Source organism: Oenanthe melanoleuca, unplaced genomic scaffold (genome assembly GCF_029582105.1).
Source record: "Oenanthe melanoleuca isolate GR-GAL-2019-014 unplaced genomic scaffold, OMel1.0 S376, whole genome shotgun sequence".
Taxonomy (NCBI): domain Eukaryota; kingdom Metazoa; phylum Chordata; class Aves; order Passeriformes; family Muscicapidae; genus Oenanthe; species Oenanthe melanoleuca.
This window is the reverse complement of record NW_026613025.1, coordinates 1-1,426: the sequence shown is the minus strand read 5'-3', so window position 1 is coordinate 1,426 and position 1,426 is coordinate 1. Positions and strand designations below refer to the sequence as shown.

The window sequence follows — 1,426 nt, the reverse complement described above, 5'->3', positions numbered from 1 at the left end:
AACAGGTCCCCATGTTTGGCCAGAGCAAATGTCCAACAGCAGCTCCATCAGCCACTTCCTCCTGCTGCCATTGGCAGACACGCGGCAGCTACAGCTCCTGCACTTCTGCCTCTTCCTGGGCATCTCCCTGGCTGCCCTCCTGGACAACGGCCTCATCATCAGCGCCGTAGCCTGCGGCCACCACCTGCACACCCCCATGTTCTTCTTCCTGCTCAACCTGGCCCTCACTGACCTGGGCTGCATCTGCACCACTGTCCCCAAAGCCATGCACAATTCCCTCTGGGACACCAGGACCATTTCCTACTCAGGATGTGTTGCACAACTATTGACTTTTGCTTTTTTCATTTCAGCAGAGTATTTCCTCCTGACAGTCATGAGCTACGACTGCTACGTGTCCATCTGCAAACCCCTGCACTACGGGACCCTCCTGGGCAGCAGAGCTTGTGCCCACATGGCAGCAGCTGCCTGGGCCAGTGCTTTTCTCAATGCTCTGCTGCTCACAGCCAATACATTTTCCCTGCCCCTGTGCCATGGCAATGCCCTGGGCCAGTTCTTCTGTGAAATCCCCCAGATCCTCAAGCTTTCCTGCTCACACTCCTACCTCAGGAAATTTGGGGCTTCTGCTTTTACTACCTCCTTAGTACTTGGTTGTTTTGTATTCATTGTTTTCTCCTATGTGCAGATCTTCAGGGCAGTGCTGAGGATTCCCTCTGAGCAGGGATGGCACAAAGCCTTTTCCACCTGCCTCCCTCACCTGGCCGTGGTCTCTCTGTTTATCAGCACTGGCACATTTGCCTACCTTAAGCCCCTCTCCATCTCCTCCCCATCCCTGGATCTGTCCCTGTCAGTTCTGTACTCAGTGGTGCCTCCAGCCCTGAATCCCCTCATCTACAGCCTGAGGAACCAGGAGCTCAAAGGAGACTCGAGAAAACTGATGACTCTCTATTTTCAGAAGCATTAAATGCTCTCTTTTCTTCTGCACAGCCTCTAGAATGTAACTCTTTACAATCTCTCTTTTTTTTCTTATCTGTCCATTTATTTTGGTAACTTTTTCTACTGTAGTGTTGTGTACAAAATACTCTAAATTACTCCTTGCATTTCTACATTTATATCTACATTTCTTTTGGAAGACAAAGACATGCAAGGTGTCTCTCACATGAATTTAAATAAAAGCAAGGGCATGCCCTCTCCTGTGTGTCCCAGATTATTCCTCAGCCCTTCTCTGTCTCTGCAGGGGCAGTGACTGTGAGCAGAGGTGGAGGGAAGAGCCTCCCAGCACAGCAGCACAGCCAGGGACAATGGCCCTGGCTCTTCCCACATCTGCTCTTCCCAACTCCACCCTCTCCTTGCCAGCCCTTCTGTGGCTGTAAGGCCGCAGTGCTCTGGCAGCTTGGTCACTGTCCTGCTGCGTGTCCGTGCTGTGAGC

At 51.8% G+C, this 1,426-nt stretch overlaps 1 protein-coding gene across 1 annotated transcript; it reads left to right on the top strand.

The window, feature by feature from the left end:
- Nucleotides 1-256: 256 nt before the first annotated feature.
- LOC130266953 (putative olfactory receptor 1F12P) lies at nt 257-1,087 on the top strand (the record flags this gene model as incomplete). Its single annotated transcript, XM_056516210.1, has 2 exons — nt 257-433; nt 806-1,087. Coding segments are annotated over 2 exons (333 nt in total), but the record flags the coding sequence as incomplete, so codon positions are not given.
- Nucleotides 1,088-1,426: the final 339 nt, after the last annotated feature.